Here is a 20,621-nt window from a genome sequence, read left to right as displayed (position 1 = left end):
AGAAAATGAGTTTCTGTAGACTTTCATCTTTTCTCTTTGTTATATCATTGACCATTTTAGAAAACAAAAGAGCTTTATTACAACACAGAATTTTTGTTTTTTACAAAATATTCTACTTAAAACTTTCTAACTTTAGTGTACTTCAGTTTTAAGAAGGGTGTGTTGTGTTTTCATAAGATAAAAAATGGAATCTAATAATAAATCTTAATATTCTTTAGAAGTCATGTGAGTGTATGTGTGTGTGTGTGTGTGTGTATGTTTAATGTTAGATTAAAAGAGTATTCTGTGGCTCAAGGGTGAAGTTTTACTGATTTATCAGATATGTATGACTTGGACCTTTCTAAACATGGCCACCTTTATCTGTAAATAACTGAACAGTTCAATAAACCATTTCCCACTTGTTGACAGTAGTGCTGTGGTAGACCTTTAAAAGAAGATATTAAGAACATTTTTAATTTCTGTCACTTTTCACTTATTTCTTTATGATGCTTTAAAGTAATATATATCTCACTGAAGTTTTCTGTTTTACTTTGGTACTTGATCTCTGTCTTTATTTGCATGTATTCTAGGGTCAGTGATGAAAAGGATGCACGAGGATATCTTCAGGCCTTAGCTTCTAAAATGACTGAAGAATTGGAAGCTTTAAGAAACTCCAGCTTGGGTACCCGAGCAACAGTAAGCTCTGCCATTTAGCAAGCAGGCTTATTATATCAGTCGGTGGGAAGGCTCAGCAAACACTGTAATAAATCTGAGTACTTACATCAGTTTGTCTAGGCTTTGCCTACTGTAAAGATTTTCATGAGGAATCATTCAACGTTTTTCCAGTTTAGGAAATTATAATACATAGCTGCTTAACTATAATTTGTGTGGCTAGCCATTAATGGTAATAACCATAAAAAATAAATGCACTTATAATGTGAGTCTACAGTTTTTCTGAATTTAATGAAAAATAATATATTTTCACAAGTAATAGTTCTTTTAAATTCTTTACTTAGGGAAAGATAATTCTTTTAAGTAGTTTCCAAATTCACTTATATTACTAAACTTAAATGTTAAAGATAAAATCGAATGGAGCTAAAAACGCGGTCATATTATTTCATAGGATATGCCCTGGAAAATGCGTCGTTTCGCAAAACTGGATATGTCAGCTAGACTGGAGTTGCAGTCAGCCCTGGATGCAGAAATAAGAGCTAAGCAGGCCATCCAAGAAGAGCTGAATAAAGTTAAAGCATCTAACATCATAACAGAATGGTAAGACTGAATAATATAGTCCCACTAGAGTGATTTCTAATTTGGTCCAGAAGTTTCTGGAGAGAAGTTACAAGTTTAGTTTCCTACCTGTCTATACCTTTTTTTTTTAAGTGATGACCAGAAAAAAACTATGAATATTTGAAAATGAATTGATGATTTTAGGCCTTGTGTGCAGTGATGCAGTTTTAATACAGCTTTGTTTCTGACTTGTCCTTAAAGTGGAATTAATAGTACTAATTAATATTCTGTTATTTACTTTTCCCCTTATTTGTAAAATTCACTCTCAAATTTTATTCTGTTAAATCCAAAATAATCTTTTGTTCAAGAATATCACATTAGTATAAAATTGCAGCATAGAGTCAGAACAAACTATAGTCATCTGAAAATTCTGGCCTCTACCATAGGTTTTTTTACAAATGAAGTTTCAAGTGATGGTAAATTTCTTAAGGGTAGAATATACTTAAATTATCCTTTCTTTCATGTTATGTATTAAAAAAAGTGTATCCCCCACAGGTCCAGGACAGTTAGCTAATGAATACATTCCCTCCATTCTTATCACAACAGTAGAACAAATCATACTCTGAATAAATAAATGATAAAAGGAAACTCGTAATTGGATTGGTTCAAGAATAAGTTATAGAGGAATAAGGTGATATAGAGGAACAGTAGAAAGTTCATGTTGCAAATCAAAATGTAAATAGAAAAATCCATTTGGTGCTCAGAATACCAAATGTTGCAAAGGCATTCAGCATGAAAAGAAATATAGTCCCATAAATTCGGTTTTTAATGGTATGAAGCACCCCAGTTGAATTATAAGCTCTTGCTATGAATTATCCAATCATAAATTAAGTATGTTTTACTGAAATGTGCTAGTGTAACATTGAAAATGGAAAAAAAACTGTTTTTGGAGAATATGAATTGATCCCAACATAAAGAACTGCTAAATGTCATTCTCTGTATTGTAATTTGGAATAAGTGTGATCTTTCTGCTTATGCTTAGGACATATAAATTTACACATTTGTTCATAAATCAGGAATGTGAGTCAAACTGAAAATTACAAGTTTAGTCACTTTCATGGTTCTCTATGAAAGAAGTCTAACAATTCTAAAATTAACCTTTGATTTTATGACATTTTTTAATTTAATAATGTAGCTCAGAGCCAGCAACTTTTCTATAAAAGGAAAGATAATAAATACTTTGGGGCTTGTAAGCCATATAGCTTCTGTCTGCTGTTGAGTACAAAAGCAGCCATAGACAGCATATAAATGAATGAGCCTGACTGTGTTCCAGTAAATCTTTATTTACGCAAGCATAGATGACAGGCTAGATTTGTCCTTCCTGTAGTAGTTTTCAATTCCCTACTTTATCATGACTGACATTTAAACCAATTAAGTTCAACTACATACATGGTGGCTCACTAACCAACAATATAAATAATGACACTTTTCCTTTTTTTCCCTTAAGTAAACTAAAAGATTCAGAGAAGAAGAACTTGGAACTGCTATCAGAAATTGAACAACTGATAAAGGACACTGAAGAGCTTAGATCTGAAAAGGGTATGGGAACGTGTTTTGCATCAACCAGGACTTACTGTTCTGTTATGAATACATTTTATTATACAAGAATCAGCCTACTGTGTAGGCAGGAGAATTGTTCACATACACAGTTCTGGCACTCATTTATAGATGTATGTGTATATGGCGCACGCACGCGCGAGCACACACACACACACACACACACACACACACACACACACACACACATATTTGGTAGACAAGTCTCCTGAGTCATTTTGTTTTACTTGATATGCATTGTTTAAAGATTTCTTAACAGAAAACTCACTGTGCCATAAATTTGACTGTTTTTTCAGGACCATGGACTATATCATGAAGAATATTTTTATGATTGGAAAAATTTGTTTTTATCATATACTTTATACTATTCTCAAACGTTATAGGGGATTCACTCTCAGGGTAGTTGATGAAATAATGTATGAAATAACTAAAGATTAACCTAATCCAGTATTAGAAAGACAACTCAGTGACAAAGAATTATTTGGGCATTTCGGTGTCTTCTTCCATGTTTGATACTCAAAGTGCTTGCCCTGTGGGATTTTCCAGGATTTATTCCCATTTTCTTGAAAACATTACTTGAGCATTTTTTCATTAATGTAAAAAGTAACTCAGAGTGCTTGGTAGCTTTATTACATGAACTTCAACGTTCTTTCCATAACATGGGCATTAAGAATGTGAAGATTTAATTTTTTAAAATTCAGAATGTTATTATCTTAATGAAAGGATCTCTTATATATAGTTGTTAAAAATTCATTTTCCTGACAGTATTCCTGACTGAATACTGAACTAGTTAATAGGCTCTGTGTTGTACTTATGTGCTGCCTTATCATTTCGCAGTCCTGTGACACACAGTGACGTAAAGCTGGTTGGGTCTCCGCATCTGCTTTTAAAATTGTGGCAGAAAGAGGGTAATCACACAAAGGAGTTAACATGAAAAAGCCATTAAAAGTAGTAGATAAATTTTTGTTGATTGAATTTCCTAGTGAGCAAGAAGGAAGGAAGGAACCCAGAAAAAGTGAATTAGGAACTCAGATTAGGAGTACAAAGCATCATGCTAAAATGAGAATCAAGCTTAATTTTTATGTGTGAAGAGTGGAAGGAGCTGTGTTATTTAGTGAGTAGAGGAAAAAGAATATATAAGACATGGAGGACCTGTGGCCCTAAAGGCAATTTGTATAGAAAAGAGACCAGTGAAGAGTATGACTTACTATAACACACCAGTTGGCATTGATTGCATCATTTTAAAGTAGATCTAAACTTGCGAAAGAAGAAATCGTTTATCACATTGCAGGCTAACCTATGACTATGGTTTTATATTTGGATTTTGAGCCTTGCAGAATAATAAAATTTCACTATATGTTGTAACATAATAGTCTACTTAAATAATACAATGTAATGTTTATATAATGAGGGCAAGGATTTTGTTTTCCTGCTTTATTTACTATTATATATCCAGTATCTAGACAGGGTTTGGCAAATAAAAGACTCTCAATAAATATTCATTGATGGAATGAATTTCTGAACATACTGCCTTATCTGGCAACTATGGTATATTATTAGAGAGTAATTCAAAAAGCACATAATTTGATATCAGTTGATATCAGTTCCTAAAACGCTATGGAGATCAAAAATGTGTGTTGGTTGTTTCTCCTTTTCCTCCCCAGTATTTATCATTATGTGTATTTTAAGAATTAATTTGGAAATCATGTATTTAAAGTTAATACCATAGCCAAGAGGTATGAGTGAATTTTTTTTAATTTGCCTGAGAAAAGCTAGGGTTTGGAGTCCTCATTCACCAACCCTAGTTTTTCTCAGACAAAATTTTTTAATTTCATGCAATTTTTGTCAATAAAACAGTAAATGAAATCAGATTGAGGCCTTAGCAAAAGTTTTTTCATAATTAAATAAGTTTGTTGTATCACTGCATTTTTAAATAAAAGATTATTTATATTAATATATACTATATGCTTGATGAGAGTATTTCAAAAAGGAAACCTTGTTTGGTGATAGATTACCTTAGAAAAATCAGACGTAACCAGGGTCCTATTTTAAAATTTTTCTCAAGAGTACCAAAAGATTTAATGTGCTTCTTACAGTGTACTGTGTAGGAAAAGAAATTCAGGAACTCAAATAAGTCAAGAAACAAGTATTTCATGGAGTCTGATATAATTTAACTATTGAGTGATATTCCAAGAAACATTAATGTATTTTAGTTTTTTAAGTATGTGGAGTTAATGATGTTAATTGGTTTTAAAATACAGTAGTTTGTGAGCAGCTTTTTAATAGATTCAGACAGGAAAGGTTATCCATGAAAATTAGTTTTAATTGTTCTAGTTTTAAAAAAAGTTGCTGCTGTCTTCTAGGTATAGAGCACCAAGACTCACAGCATTCTTTCTTGGCATTTTTGAATACGCCTACCGATGCTCTGGATCAATTTGAAGTAAGTATTAAACTTTTCATATATCCTCTGCAGTCAATTTAAAATTTACTTTGTGATTTAAAATTTATTTGCAATAAAACCTTTATTGCATCCCATATAAGAGGACCTAGAATCTTATATAAACAAAAGTGTATTAGGAAAGGAATATGTTCTGCAATGTTATGGAAACTTTAATCATAAACTTTTCTTGTGTTTAAGAAAAATCTAAGAAAGATCTAAATAAGAGGGTCGTTGATAAGATTTAAAAGAAATTTCATCTCTTTCCCTGAGGAACAGTAAGTGCAGAACAAATCCTGACTTTAAATAATTTTGACACTTTTCTTTTTTCTCCAAAGCATAGAGCCACAGTAAAAAACAAGTGAAAATTTCAGAGCTCACAATAGGGCAATGCTGGTTCTAGTTCCAAATCAATTCAGTTTTTTAGAAGTATACCAAAAGAATGCTTTTTGTTAAAAGTATTACATAGACTTTATTTGGCACACTCCATTATAATGAAATAGTGATTATATGACTCTGTCATTCTTTGGTACTTAAATTCTTTGCTAGAAAAAAAAATAAGATATGAAGTATATTTTTATGTCAGAAAACTTAAGTTAGTGATTATATCTTAATCAACAAATAATCGTATGTCTCTGTGCAAGGCACTGTTCTAGGTGCTGGAGATACAGTAGTGACCAAATTGACAAAGTCCTGCCCCTCAAGAAGCTTACATTCTAGCAGGAACGATTAGAGGCAGAGATTCTGTTGCTTACTTTTAGTTGTTACCTTCTGGAGTGCTTCCATTTAATTTGATTATTAATGAGCTTCAGCTTAATACATTTTGAGCACAGTATATGAATTGTATTTCATTCTTTTGGGAAAGGAAAACCGAATCACTCTTTAAAAAGTAATTAATGAATTTCTACGTTTCTTGAGAAACAATGACAGTGACTGCTTTTCTCATTTATTTATTTGAATTAATGTCATTTGCCTTTCAATTGTTTTATAAAATTTTTGATTTATTATTTCCTATTAAATTGCTTCATCCATTTTTTCTATTTTTTTATTGCTGTATTCGTTAAATAGGATTCCTTTTCTTCTTCCTCATCTTCACTGATTGATTTTTTGGATGACGTAAGTCTTTGATTTTCAAACCAATGCATCCTTCAGTAAAAGAGATCAGTGAATTGATATGAAGAATTTACCTAGTAATGCAGTCAGTTTTAGAAATATCACACTTGATAATTTGTGAGCCAAAATGTGCTTCTTTCTTACTTTAAACACAATGAAGAGTTATCATTATTAAATATAATAAAGTAAAAATGTACTTTTAAAAATGTGTTGTCCATCAGAGAATCTCTATATTTCCATGCTTTGCAACAATTCTGAAGACTGGAATGCTTATTTGATTATTGTCACTATAGAGATATAGATATAAGTAATTGCTCATTTTTGTTTTTCATGGCAATTTCTATTTCATATTCCCCTTTTCTTTTCAGCACTTTACTATTTAGTTTATATGTTAGTTAAAAGTAAACCCCTGGTGGTAGAATCAGAACAAGTGACACGTTTTATTAACTCTTCCAGTAGATTTTATCATGACACAATAATCGAGTACAGATCAATTTTTAATGCCGACAGAATTTCTCTTCTAATGTAAAAAATGATTTTAGTTAATATATGCACTACATTCACTATAAATTAACTGCATTATCATTTTCTCTCTTAAATTAATTGTATAGATTTATTAATTTAGAAGTTCCTAATGTATAGTGTTCCTCTCTTTACAGAAATACCTGACATATACATTCTCTCTAATCCACATTAAATGGCACAATAATTCTTGTTGTAAAGCATTGTATTATCCCGTTGAACATTCTATCTTTACGGAAATTTGGAAATAAAATGGGTTCAAATGCAAATATTGTGCATATAACTATTTTTAAACCAGGGGAAATTCTTTAAATGTTTTATTTTTTGTGTTTTGTTAACTATATTCTTATATTGAGGAGAGTATTAAGCATAATTTTCTACTAAAGAAAACTCCTGATCTATATTTTTAAGTGATTTTTTATTTCTTTGAAATATTTATACCAAAGTGTGCACCTTTCCATTCTAAATGGAAACTATTTTATTATTCTTGAGACAAATAATTAAACTAGCTAATTCTGCATTGTGATAAAAAGAGAACTCTTGATGTACAATAATATTTGATGTTATAATCTGATGTATATTTTACTATTCTAAAATACTCAGTATGGTATTTCCATACAGATAACATTCACCTTAAAAAGAATGGGAAGGAAGTTTGAACAAATATTTTAGTTGTCCTTTCTCCTAGAAGACCATTTTCATTTTTCTTTCTAATAAACTCTTCTCCACATCCCTTTTTCTCCCACAAAAATCTTTGAATGTACAACACAGGAGTAGTATGTATTTTGGTAAATAGGTTAGCTCTTCTCAGCAGAAGCACATCTCAGCCCACTCCTGTCTCATCTCTGCTCTCATATGCTGTCTTCTGCCACCACCCAGCTGTAGTGTCTGTTTCCCACTTTTACTTTTCCTCTAGAAGTACCCTTTCTTACCCTTCACCCACTATTACCCAGTACAGATACAGTTCAGACATACATGTAAATTGTAAAGTAGTACAGAGGAACTCCTATTATAAAGTAAACCAGAACTAAGTTCACAGAGGCTGCTGAATGTTTATGATTCAGGCTCCAGCTCTTCAAGGGCATGGTTTTTTCTCATTTGCTTCCTGAGCACTTTCCTCTCAATTTACTGCTTAAGCACCTAAGCTGATTCAAATCCTGCCTCTGCCACTTTCTAGGTATATAATTTGGAGCAAGTTATCTAACCTTTCTGTGCACTGGCTTGCTCATCAGACAAACAAGGATAGTAATGGTACTAATCTCATGCGGTTGTTGGAGAATTTAAAGAAACAACATATGTAATACCCTCAGTAATACTGGTTATTATTTCCTTACTCTTAATAGGCCAGTTCCCCTCCATTGCTGTGTTCTCTTCAGCGTCCTTTCTTGTCCACAAATTCAGTTTCACTTAAGTACTTCCTTAGTAGCTCTTCACCACTCAGCCTTCCGCTTACCACCAATATGCATCGTTACGCTTTCCTCCTGTTGAATCACATTACCACTGCAAATGCTTTTTACGTGTCACCCGTTTAAAAAAATACTTTGTATTCTTAATTCATACTTTATGGCATAAACCTCTTATTTCCCTTCATAGTCTGTAACTGTGACCACCCTTCCCAGCATTATCATCCGTTTCACCCTCCCAGTCATAATAGAATGTCATTTTGAACAATGGTATTCAATCTTTGGCATGCTTGGGTTCAGCATCCAAGATACTTAGTATAAAACTCAAGTTCTGTAGCTTCCTTTCTCTTAGGCATGTGGATGCTTAAGGATTAAAATAAATCTTGATTGTTCTTTGTGCCCAAACTAGTTACGTTGTTGTGCGTGACGTTTGAAATATGTGACTGTGCTCTATACTAAGTAGACTCCATCTCTTAACTAATCCACAGGACACATCCTCTGCTCATTCTTTTCTGTTTTCAATCTCATTGCTATAGAAAAGGAAAAGATTATGTTGAAGACCTAAAGTTGAATTGCAGTGAAATTTGTAGGTATAGGAGGGAATAAGGTTAGTTTTAAGCAAAATTGCACAAATGAAGTTTTCTTTTGTGTCCACACATCATTGACCTTCTCCATCTGCCCCCAGTAACCTAGTGCCCTCATACTGCCCTCAGATTCTTCAGAGCTTTATCACCAGTGCCGCCCCTCCCCGAAAATTACCTTCTAGTTTTTTCCTTAACCCTCCCACACAGGCCTATTAGAACTATAATTCTTTTACTTAAATAGTACACCTAATCACTCTCCTACCTCTAAGTTTTCCTCACTATGTTTTGCCTGTTATTCAAAATTCAGATGAATGCTAGGATTTGGGGCAATATGGGAAGACGTTCGGAACAAGATGCTTTCCTCTTAAGATACGCTGTTTAGACAACTCTTGACAGAAGAGAAAGAGTATATGTAACACCAGTCCCTCCTTCCCTCTGACTCAGGCACAGCAGAATACATTCTCAACATTCTGCTTCTGTAACTCAGCGTTTGCAGTTCCACATGTAGAATAATAGACTTTTCAAGGAGAAGAGAACCTTAGAAGATCTTTAGTCCAGTGGTTTTAGTAATTATTTACCACAGCACTCCCACTAGTAGATAGGTTACTCTTCCATTAGTGAGAGTGACTTTTTAGGATTCTCAGTCTTTGGAGTAATAGGGACGTGTTGACAAAAGGGTTACGTGGCATTCTTTAGGGCAGATAAAAGGGGGTGGGGGGTGAGTTAATTTTGAGAGAAACTGAGACCATTTTGATTAGTGGTCCCTTGGGTAAGGCACTCCCATGTGAGTTACTGAGATAGCAGTTGAACAGATACCAGGATCCTTTCTGCTGTGGAAATGATTTCCTCTTTTACCCTTATCTTTCTTCTCAACCCCACGTGCCCAGTCCTAGACTGCCTGTGATACTGCATATTAGGCCCAGCGTCATCCTGCAGGTTACAGATGGGGGGAGCAAATGGAGCTCAGCAGCTTAAGTTTTCTCCCATCTGTTCCCTTCATTCCTATGGTAGCAGAACCAGGGATCATCGGACTAAGCTTACAGGAACTTCCCATTCTGTTGAGTTCATTTTCTCCTTCTCAAGTGAACCCCCAAAATGCTTGACTTGACTATATTCAAGGAATACTAGTTATAGTTATATAAATGAATGAGTGGCTGTTTATATTTGATAAATATATTGTCATGTATATGAAACACGTGCTAGGTAAGTTCTGAGTTTTATTAAATTACAGTTCTGTACTCTGTTCATTTAGCCTAAGTTCACAAAAATGGAATTTGCCCATTTATCTGGCAAATGCGAATGTGTCAGCTTGATTTTTGGAGGTTGTCTTACTCTAGTGTACTGAGGAAGAGAGTAAATCAAGGAATTAAAGCTCTAGAATATAAAGGTCAGTCATAAAGGAATAGAGATGGTACCTTTAGTCCAACTGTCCAGTACTCCTAATATCGTATTCTTTTCTTGCATTCTGGCCTATTAAGAGAAGAGTAGCCTGGGAGTATTGGCAAGCTGAGTTCTACTCTTGGTTTTGGCCTCATATAGAAGCTTACTAAGATGTCCCAAAATATTTAATTTCAGTCCTGGCTCCTAGGTTCCTTCATTTATGTCTTGCCTTTAACACTGTGCTCCCTCCTAGGTTCTTTCATATTCTGTCATAACCCATCACAGAAATCTGGGCTTGGCAGCATAGGTTTAGCTGTATCTGGGAAAAGTTGATCACACGTGAGAATCAATGGAAGACAAATTTCTAAAACATGCATTGTAAAGAGTTTTTAATCCTATGACCAAAGCTAGGCCTAGATCCTTCTGAGAAATTATGACATTTCTATAATTTCCTCCTTTAATACTTGTTTTTTAAAACTTCCACACGTTAAGCACAACCTGACTTGAAACTCTTACACTTCAGAAGATTGACATATGCAATTCTTCTCTAATTTAGGTAGTATGTTATATTATATGTTATATATCATATATTATATCAATAATATATTTGGGTAACTAGAGGAAAGAACCATGACTACATAGTCTTTTACCTCTTTGCTATTTTATTAAATAAGACCTCTGGAATGCATTAACTGAACCTTAAAATCTGTTAGCCAAATTCTGTGTCCACAAGATAAATTGCTTCTTTTGGTTTCTGCTTACCATGCTTACCTTCCATAATCAGCCTTAAAGTTTTGGTGGGAATTTATAGACCTAGATATAAAAAGGTATATGAAAAAAAATTAAAATAAAAAAGGTATATGATTGCATATTAAGAAAATGTACTGGTTTCCAATGCTTGCTATAAGATCAGTTTCAGTGTTTATAGAAAACCATGGTATGTGTGGGTATGTATAAGAGTGTGTGTGTTTTCCTCTAATTATGCCGTCCGGAAAGTGTAATTTGCTCTTTTCTATTGAAAATATAAAAATGGTCTGATTTCTAGGTAGCCACCTGGAGAAGAACATTATTACAATGGTGATTTAGTATCACTCTTAGCTTAGTGATACTAAATGCCAACTTAGAAAACTTGTTGTCCTTCCGATGCAAAGAGAGTTTTGAGAGACATTCTGACTTGTTTTTGGTATAGTGGAAATATAGTTTATTTTGAGCTATTCATGCTCTTTCTCATGGTTTTAACATACCCTAGACTTTAGGAGTATGGATAGCCAAAAACTAAGGGTTTCTCTATGTTTTACCACTTCTTACACGTGTGGTACTCTGCTGTGCACAGTGGTAGATGCTAAGATAAATCAGACTTAGAAGGAGACCTCAAAATGCTTATCTTATTATTAGAAAAAAATACACAGTTAATGTATTATGTGAAGTAGAAAATGGTAAATGCCATAAGAAATATTTAGGTTAAATATTGTAGAATTTCAGAAGGGTTCATTCAATATTTACGAAGAATTTTAAAATTTACAAGCTTTATGCTAAGCATAATACAGTATTTCCGGCCCTTAAGGATCTGAGTCTGATGGAAAAGACAAACATCTAAATAATTACAACACCAATGGGAGAGGTACAATAATAAAAGATGTGGACTGCATATCATGGGAATATAAAGGAGATATTATGGAGCTTAGATTTAATCAGTCCTATATGTAATAATTATTAAAAGCCTTAACAGAGGAGAAAGGTGACCAGTTTCCTTTTGGACAAGTTAAGTTTGAGGTGCCTGAGGGACATCCATGTGGAAATGTCCAGCAGATAGTTTTCTAGATGAGTCAGAAGGTTAAGGAAAAGGAGTGAACTAGCAGTAGAAATCTGGGAATGATCAACATAGTTGAAAGTAGATTGAGATCTCCCAGGGAGAGATTGTAGCAAGAGAAAAGTAGTAAGTCAGAACAGAGAGCTGGGATCTCTCACATTGAGAAGGGTGTGGAGGCATAGGACTCCCGTAAGAGAAGGAGGGGCAGTGGTCACAGGGGATGGTTCAGCAAAGTGTCGTTTCTCGAAAACTAAGGGAGTACAGAGTTTTAAGAGGTCAGCAGCCTCAGGTACAACCGGAGATATCTGGTACCGTAGGACAAACAGGAGCTACTGATCCTATCAGCATTTCATTAGGGCGATCAAAGCAGAAGCCAAATGGTACAGTACTGAGAAGTGAGTTGAGAGGCTAGGCAGTAGAGACAGTGATAGTATACCATCTTGAGAAGTCTGACTGAGAAGGTTTGAATCCTAGTTCTACCACTTACCAGTTTTGTTACCTGTTGCAAGTTAATCTGTTTTCTTCATGTTTAAAATTGGGATCATAATACCTACCTTATATTAATCCTTCTATGAGGATTAAAAAAGTTAATAAACGCAAAGTACTTTGAAAAGTATGTGTATGTATTTTACACATGATAAAGGTTAGCTATTATCATTATTAAGGAAGAGAAGGGAGAGATTAAATGTTAGAGGAAGGGTTGAGGGTTGAGTTATTTAATGTTTGGTTGTTTGGTTTGGGGGAGTGTGGAGGGAGACAGATACTTCCTATTAATCACTGAAGGAATATAACCAGGTTTGAACCTGAGACTTTAGCCTCCACCATAACGGAAGACTCACTGGACTAAGAAGAACCTGTTGAGAAATCTGCAGACTTTCTAATCCTGGTTTGCTTGTTAACTCTTTGGGACACAGTGTTTAAGTCACCTTCCATCCCAGTTTCCTACAGAAAGAAATAATAGTTCCTGTGTACCAATCCGTCAGAGCTATTGTACGAGTAAAACTGATCATCTTGGGTGATGTTTCTTATCCTTGAGGTTTTCTCTGAAATCTTCTGTAACTCCTATAGACTCAGGTTATAAATTCCCTCCTCTAGGTCCCCATAAAAATCTTGTGCATCCCTCCTCCAGGTTCCCATACAGACTTCGTACATGCCCTTATTATAGCATTTGCCACCTTGTTGATGGCATGATGTCTCCACCACCAGTCTGTGAACTGCCATACCCACTTTATCTTTTAAGTACCTGACATATTGTAAACACTCAGTAAATGTCAGGTTCAACTGAATATAGGAAATCGCCTGAGTAGAGATGGTATATATTTGTGAAACTCTATTACTTGAGCATCATAAATTTCAAAAACTTGAAAAATATTTCTATATAATTACTCATTGTTACTTTTTCTGAATTACTTAATTCTTTAATGTCAGAAAGGTGAAAGTGCCTCTTTTGATTAAGCCTAATGCCTAGTCAGGATGGACAATATTGTTGAAGTTACTTTTTGTTTTAATTGAACATCAGTAGTTCTGCAGGCCTAATTTAGCTCTTATCATTGAAAAGAGTCATCTTTGAAAAGAGCAAGAATTTGGTAGATAAATGTCTGAAGCAAGACTAGTTAATTAAATATTGTGTTAAATGCTTACTAGCACTAAATCAGAGTTATTTAGACCTTTTTGTGCTCCCATTTCAAGTTGCCACTGCCAACCTGTCCAGCCAAGAAACTGGCCAGAGCTTGATGGAGCATTATTTGGTGGGTGACTGTGCAAGGTCCAATGAAAACTTTATTACCACTCTTAGCCCTAGCCTGAGGAACTGTTTCTTTACTCTCCTGTCTTCCAGTTTTTCCTGAAAATACATGTACTTTCAACCTATCAAAAATGTGTCTTTATATGTATGTTTATATACTTTGTCTGTTAATACAGTATTAGTCATTGAGAGTCATGTGTGTAAATATTTGTAACGTAGTATTCTCCTTTCTTTGTTGAAGCGCTCTCCATCCTGTACTCCAGCTAGCAAAGGCAGACGTGTAAGAGACTGTTGCACTTGTGTGCCCAGCCCGATGCCCTCTACCCCTGTCTCTTATCCTTTTTGCCTGTGGTTGCAGTACACGCTGATGTTTTTGTGGTGTATTATTACATTTATTGCATGCTTTGTGCTGCTGCTCCTGCTATTGCTACTCTGCTTTTCTGTACTTTTTTTTTTTTTTTTTTTTTTTTTTTTTTTTTTTTTTTTTCTTTTTTGGCTTTGGCCGCAAAGCTTTAGGAATGTTCATATAAATTTCTGTAACCAAACTACTAAAATTATAAGGTATCTTTTTTATTTTGATTGGGTAAAAGAGTGATCCTAAAGTATGCTTTCTAAATTGGTCACAAACAAAGTAAATGAGTTTCTAAATAATCTGATGTTAGCAATTATGTGGAGATTCTTAGAAATTTTAATTACGTAGAAAGAAAACTTGATAATTCATATTATGCAAAATTCAAAAAAGATTTGGGATAAGGTATAGATCTTACTGATTATAATTTTATGTAAATCAGTTCTGGAGAAACCTTTGATAGATTTTTTTAATGTAGCTCTAAGTTATATTCCCAAATATCTTGTATTTAGAGTTTTGAGGCAATGATGTTGGTAATAAATCATTTATATTCTAAGATATTTCCAAGATTTAAAAAAAAATTTAGCATTCTTTATACATGTATTGATAACAAGCTATAAACATCTTCCTATGCTAAGGCTAGTTCAGTGTTTCTCAATCTGAAATGGGCCAGACACTACCTCTCTACCTCTATCCTGCAAGATTCTGATGTGCCCAGAGTGGGGAATCTGTTTGTGAAAAGGTCTCAAATTTTTGTAAAGCAGCCTCCACCCGAACACCAATATACACACATTCAAACTCACTAGTTGAGAAGCTAGCTGACACTGTTTGCTCTGGTTTTTATATGCAATGTAAATAACACCATTAAAAAGGAAAATCTGTGATAGATGCAAATTTAAAATTTCTGCTTGTCGGCTTCATGATCATTGGTATTGATCAACACCTTAAATCCAGAATTTCAGACTGGGAAAGTTCTAAATCAGGGAATTATCTGGTTTATGGAAGGCATGGTAAGCAATAGAGTGACCCACTGCTTCCTGTACTCTTATCTCTCTGGTGTGATGGAGGGTTGATTGTAAAATGAACACGATTAACCCTAATATAGCACATGTTTTCAAACTACTGTTGAACAATGAATAAGCAGTTTCAGATACCAGTGGTATGGCCAGTAGAACTTCGACTTCAACTGATATCTCATTAATTAATGAAGTTTATGAAAGGATTTCTGGTCGACTGACTTATTTATTATTTTGACATTTGTAGAGAGTTAAAACCATTGGGTATTTGGATTTATCCAATCTGAATATATGTTCATTGGTATCATATAACCTCTAGAAGGGAAGACCAAGGTGTTGTGTGCCCAGTTATATTAGGTTCAAATCATTAGCCTGTGGATTGACTACATTTTTATCTGTTTGCTTTTCAACAAATTTATCATTCAGAGAGATTTTGTTTTTCTGGTTAAATTTATCATAGATTAGTTATGTCTCTTACCTTGTAGACTTCTAGGGGCTTTGACCACCCAGAACATTTCTGTGAGTCTTTATTTAAATAGGAAAAAATTTTGAGGGAAATAGCTGTTATAAGACCCCTGCTGTTTAGTCTACATTTTTATTCTATAGGATATAAATAAGTCACACTTGACCAGAGCCTAATGACTTATAATTACATATGATTTTTTTAAATGCAGATGTGATAGGCTTGATAATTTGCTTTCCAGGCTTCCTTTAATTTTTCCTGTATTATTTGACAGATAAGAAGTCAGCCACTTACAAGTGGTGATGTCTGTGAGGGAGATGACTGAAGAATTACCAATTATTCAACAGTTAAATAGAAACATAGAATAGTGAGGGACTTTAATAGTCCCTGGGGACATCCATGAAAACAGCAGGACACAAATAGTTACCATTCCTAATAGTGGCCTTGAATCTAACAGTGGCGTACAATTTTATGTTACATACTGTGTTTTTAGACAAGAAATGTACAATACTTTCATAAATTTAAAATTCTCTGAATGAACTATCATATAAATGAGGTATATATTTGTATTTCCCATGTGCTCTAAAGCCTCATTTACAATTTAAATAATGCTCTTTTTAAGTGGCGTTATTAATCATAGTGTAAGAAAGATTTGTTATTAATATCACTATTAATGTCTGAATACAGATGGTTATGAAAAGGTTCATAGTGTTTTCATTAATAGTGAGAAACACTGAGTATCTATTAGATTATTCCTTCAGAATTTAAAGCAGAAATTGTAAATAGCCAACTTGTGGCTGGACTTTCTTTTGTGTTTTCTTAGAACATGTGTAAATTCTCCAGAGTAGATATTCAAATCAATAAATTGAAAATAAGGAGAAATTTTCATAAAGAGAAACAAGTTATATTATTTGTAACTAGTAAGATTACATTTACTAGTCATAAACTTCAGTAATTTATTATTTGTTTTAGAATGATAAAATGTATTTAACTGTTGTCCAAATGATATAGACAATGTCCAATATTGTTTTTTAATCAAAAGAACAATTAACAGAAATAACTATATCACTAAAAGCTTGAGTTATAAAGTGTTTCTGAACGTTAAAAAATTGGATTACCTGCCACTTGTTTCTAAAATACTCCCAGCTACAGGATAAAGAAAATTGATGAAAACTGGATTTTTTTCTGTTAACTTAGAGTTTTTTATTTACCAGTATAAAACAACATGTTAGATGTAAGCCATTTTTTAATCTATATCAAATTCGTATCAAGTGTTGGTATCTTTTTATTTTAAAACCAGGTTTCTTATATGAATGTTTTGCTATTTGTACTTGTTCAAATCTATAATTATTTTTGGAGTAGAAAAGACCCATTGATACATGTTCAAGATAAGTAGTTTTTGATCCTTTTGTTATTTATAAGAAGGCCATATTGCATAATTTGAGAAATTCTTGATCAGTGGGTCATCTGAAAATCAGATGTGAGCCACGGTGGAAAAAAACTTTTCTATTTTATAATACCATACTGCTCTAAAAATACATTTCGTGGTTTATTCATTAGAGAAGTCCTAATAGATTCAGGAAACATTATGGACTTTTTACATGACAGTGTTATGCATTATGGACAATACACTGAGATTCAGTTTTTCTGCTTTTTTTTTCCCGAGCAGTAAGTAAAACTGACATTAGAGTAGATGTTTCTAATACCTATTCATCGGAATAACTCCTTAAAGTATGTTTACTTAGAAAAAGAATCAGTTAATCAAAAAACAGAAAAAAATCACATGTACATGAAGAGGTTTCTTATTTTTCTCAGTAGACGGCAGCTTATAAATATTGAGTGAATTGCTTATACTATTCAGTTAAGATTTGTTTCCAAGACCTTCCTTTGGATTATATCAAAATATACTGTCCAATTAATATTAGCTATTGTTCCTTATTATTTCCCCTATTTTATTATTCTTTCTATAATCATAAACCCAATTATGAATTAAGATATCTCTGCTATTGATGTATATCGTATTTATTAGCTTTTCCTGCATTATTAATTCAAGTCATTGCGTACATTTAATGCTGTAATTTTTTTATAATACAAAGAACTTTTAACTTCCTTGGCTTTAATATAATATTAGTGATTATGTTTGTTTCAAAGGTAAAAGTAACTAATATACTATTAATCAATTGCTTTGCTGTCATTTTTATATCTGAATCATTGCCAATTAATTATTAAAATTAATTTTAGGGTATCTGTAAATACTGGCATATAGTCATTGAGTATTCTGAAAGTTTAGTAAAATTAATTGCTTTTTAGTAACTGGAATTACAAATTAATTATAAACGCATTGGTAAGCATGTAATTATAGATAAAATTAATAACATCTTGAAAACCATAGTTGTGTTGGGGTTAACACTTTGATGAAGAGAATATGTAAGTGATACTGTATTTTTCTTGTTACTGGTAACCTCTTTTGAGATATTGTTTATACTGGTAGTAATCCAGAAAGGAAATGAAATATTAAAATCTATTAATCTAATTAGCTATTAGCTTCTACTAGAGTCTCTTAAAAGACCTGCGAATGTTTTTTATAGTTTGATATTCAAGACTTTCTTGCCATGAGTTTATTTATCTTTACCAAATTTTTGTGTCCTTGTCTTTATGAGAAACACACTTGGAAAATAAAGTGGTAATTTTTAAACTTCACTTATACATGCATGGTTTTTTTGAAATCACAGCATCATTGTAAATGGCATAGTTCAACTCTTTAATAAGGTCAGTTAATGCCATCTCAAAATATTATTTCAATATTTCTTACTTTGAATTTTGTTCAACAAAACTGTCTTGATTTTGTTTAATCTCTGGAATTAATTTTACTTTAAGAGCATAAAGCTCCAAAAAGCTAGTGTGGAAATTTTCATTATTCTATTTTACTATAATTAGGATGGGTTATTTTTAACATTTAAATGTTTTCCACTTCTGAAAAGCCAGTTTTAATCTCCTTCAGCTAAGAAAATCATTTTAAAATCTGTTCTCATTTCTATTATTTTCTTTCATTTCATTGATGAGTAAAAATTTTTTAGGAGAAAAAGATTTATAATGCCAGTAATTCTTCAGAAGGGCCAAGAGGTATGTGCTAAAAGCCTCAGTCATTCCTTAAGAGTCACTGATTTGTGTAATCACAGATTAAACTGTGATAGTGTTTCTTTTCTTTGCCAATATCAAACTGTCATAATGTCACATTTTTATAGGGTCATGAAACATGCTAGTAAATGTTTTAATGATCAACTTGATTTTTAGGTTTGACAGTTTTCATGATGTGAGCCCCCCTTTAGAGCACATATTGGCAAAATGGCTTAAGGTGGTATATTCTAATTTCAGCACAGGAAAGTATATAAAACAGTGTGTTCAACTTCTGTCAGTATGTGTCCATATGGCACAAAGAGCAAGCCTGCTTTAAAATTTCAGCCAGTACTATTGGGAGCAGCAATGTCTTGCCTTTCTCATTTTTGAAGAATTTTTAAAGTAATTGGACCCAGAGGTACAAAGCCACTATATTTGCTGTATTAAATTTGCTCCTCTCAGAAAGTTGAGAATCACTGTCTTATTTTAAAATCTGCTTCAAGTAAAATGGAACCAAATTGTTTCTGAATTCTCATTATCACCTTTTTTAAATACAGCACTGTCCTTCACACAGGAACTTCTGATTTTATGTCTTTTAATTAATCTGTGGGCTAAAGGCTTTTGTGTGACAGGTCAGAACGTTAAATTTTCTTAAAATAATCCAATTTTTTTACAAGTAGCAAATCCTCTATTTGGACACTTCTTTAAAACTTTATGAGATCATTAACTTGATTATTTGAGTCAGTTTTAAAATTCTTATTAGTGTAAAATGTATCAGTATTGCTTATGAATTCCATTTTAATCGAACCTACTCCCCCATGGACTTTTTATTCAGCTTGCAACTTATATAAACTTAGGGAAACCAGAAGTAGATTTTTAGAAAATAAAAGACATTTTGCCTTATTCCCAACCTAGGGTCATATTTCAGATTAACAATTTGAACTGATAACCTTCTCCATGGCTGTCCCCCAGTAAAATTGTGAACTAGGTAAAATTTGACTGGAATCCCATTTTCTTCTTTCTTTTACTCTCCTGTTCCTGAGCAAAGTTCATTGTCAGTCTCCATGATCACTAAATTACTTTGACTGTCTCTACTGTGGAGTTGCCTTGGTACAACAAAAAAGAGTCCTGAATTTGGAGTCAAGAGATGAGATTCAGGCCTGGCTCTCCCACCTCATAAGGCATACTAGTTTTATGAAATTATCCACATCACACACACAGAGCTGACATACAGCTGGGATGCGTCGGTTCAATGGTTCGGTTTTAAAATATGAAATACTCTCCTAGCTGTTAGTACATAGCTGCTACTCCAGGTCCCCTAGATGCCCTTACTGAGATCCTTCCTGTCCCCGTTTCTCCCGAATCCAGTAGCTAAAGGTTTAAGGCCTGGCTGCCGGCCATCTTAGTCGGTCCCACCAAAGTCTTGCCTTGCGGTTTGCCGGAATACCTGCCCATGCCCACCACCAAGGGAGGTCACAGGTGGGCACCAGCAGAGGGCTACTCCAGTATTTGCCAGCCCACTAGCCAGTCCCTAAAATAGTAACCATAATAATAATAGAGAAAAAAATTTTTTAAAAACCTTTTTAGTACGTGTTTAAAATCCTTAAGCTGATTACTCATTTTATTGATTTTGTAAATCAGTAAATGCTGATTTACAATAAATGCTGACCTCAGCATTGTTCTTGCTGCACAACATACTTGAAACAAATTCCCTAACCTTCCCAGGTTGTCTTCATTGCTTTTCATTTAAAAAACCCAATCCTGGTAATTTTGAATATTGCCAAACTGAATATATATCATTGATCAGTGTGTTCCATAGGATCTTTTATGCTAAATTTTAACCCGAAGCATCTTCAG

At 33.4% G+C, this 20,621-nt stretch overlaps 1 protein-coding gene across 4 annotated transcripts in view; it reads left to right on the top strand.

Annotated features, from left to right (window-relative positions):
- The window catches only part of CDC42BPA (CDC42 binding protein kinase alpha), a 306,002-nt gene that overhangs the window by 244,353 nt on the left and 41,028 nt on the right, over positions 1-20,621 (top strand). For 3 of the 4 annotated variants that reach the window (XM_024739069.1, XM_024739060.1, XM_024739076.1), the window contains 4 exons: positions 570-675; positions 1,103-1,251; positions 2,717-2,808; positions 5,190-5,266. In XM_024739069.1, the coding sequence (XP_024594837.1) occupies positions 570-675; positions 1,103-1,251; positions 2,717-2,808; positions 5,190-5,266 (424 nt within the window). Of the gene's footprint in view, positions 1-569; positions 676-1,102; positions 1,252-2,716; positions 2,809-5,189; positions 5,267-6,331; positions 6,380-20,621 lie in introns of all 4 variants that reach the window. The other variant, XM_024739083.1, reaches the window with a different exon arrangement.

This window comes from Neophocaena asiaeorientalis, unplaced genomic scaffold (genome assembly GCF_003031525.2).
Source record: "Neophocaena asiaeorientalis asiaeorientalis breed wild unplaced genomic scaffold, Neophocaena_asiaeorientalis_V1.1 scaffold347, whole genome shotgun sequence".
Taxonomy (NCBI): domain Eukaryota; kingdom Metazoa; phylum Chordata; class Mammalia; order Artiodactyla; family Phocoenidae; genus Neophocaena; species Neophocaena asiaeorientalis.
Note: the sequence above shows the minus strand (reverse complement) of the source record. Positions and strands in the feature narration are given on the sequence as shown.